This window comes from Sphaeroforma arctica, assembly GCF_001186125.1.
Source record: "Sphaeroforma arctica JP610 unplaced genomic scaffold supercont1.10167, whole genome shotgun sequence".
NCBI classification, from domain to species: Eukaryota; class Ichthyosporea; order Ichthyophonida; genus Sphaeroforma; species Sphaeroforma arctica.
Window position 1 is genome coordinate 1 of NW_014030391.1, and position 976 is coordinate 976.

Consider the following 976-nt stretch of genomic DNA (forward strand, 5'->3'; position numbering starts at 1 on the left):
TACGTATGTGATCTAATATTTAGTTGGCCTAACTATTCGGTATTGGACAGATGTACGACACTATTCTGAAGCGTACCTCCCGGGTCGAACCCGTAAGCATTGACGAGTTGTTCTTCGAGACAGCTGATCTACTACATGCTATTCAATTAAAGAGGAAGGGACAATCCGACGAAATTAGCACACCCTTACCCACACCTGCACCGACGCTCAAGCCCATGAGTGAGGACGATGTGCGTACACTGGCCATTGCTTTCGCTGAAGAACTTCGGCAGGAGATATTTAACCAATCAGGTAGGTGCATAAATGTACATCCATAGGTGTATTTGACTTTTCGGACGTGAGTGTGTACTTCAGGTTACAGGAGTGAATCTATCAGCCCTATTTTTGTCAGTAGATGTACGTTTTTTTTAGTTGTACGTATCTTTACAGACGTGAGTGTTTACATCTAGTTTTAGGAGTGATTATGTCACTCCCAATCAGTTTAGTAAAAGCACTCGCTTTTTCTTATAGTGATATTAGTGTTAGGGTTTTACCTATATTCAGGTGCGTGTTTTTGATCGTATTCCCGCAATTACATTGGTAGGTATAACTATTTTTCCTTCTTTGTATTGTAATTCTATTTTTCAATCGAAAGTTTCGTGCACATACATATATTCAGACGCATTTCACAGAACTATGAGCTACCAATGCTCTTATAGGCGTTGTACTTTATTGCTCATTTACTAATACAATAAACGTCGACCAAAATCAAATGCAATGACGATAGAAACATGAGTATATTTACTCGATTGTCTATCAATGTGCAATCAATTCAATATCTAGGTTTTCTCTTATGATGTTATCCACATGCCGACTTTGTCGGCTCTTACCCATATATATATATATATATATGTGTGTGTGTGTGTGTGTGTGTGTGTGTGTGTGTGTGTGTGTGTGTGTGTGTGTGTGTGTGTGTGTGTGTGTGTGTGTGTGTAGT

At 39.2% G+C, this 976-nt stretch overlaps 1 protein-coding gene across 1 annotated transcript; it reads left to right on the top strand.

The window, feature by feature from the left end:
• Positions 1–50: 50 nt before the first annotated feature.
• SARC_17250 (hypothetical protein) lies at positions 51–291 on the top strand (the record flags this gene model as incomplete). Its single annotated transcript, XM_014288652.1, has 1 exon — positions 51–291. A coding segment is annotated over one exon (241 nt), but the record flags the coding sequence as incomplete, so codon positions are not given.
• Between the last annotated feature and the right edge of the window lie 685 nt (positions 292–976).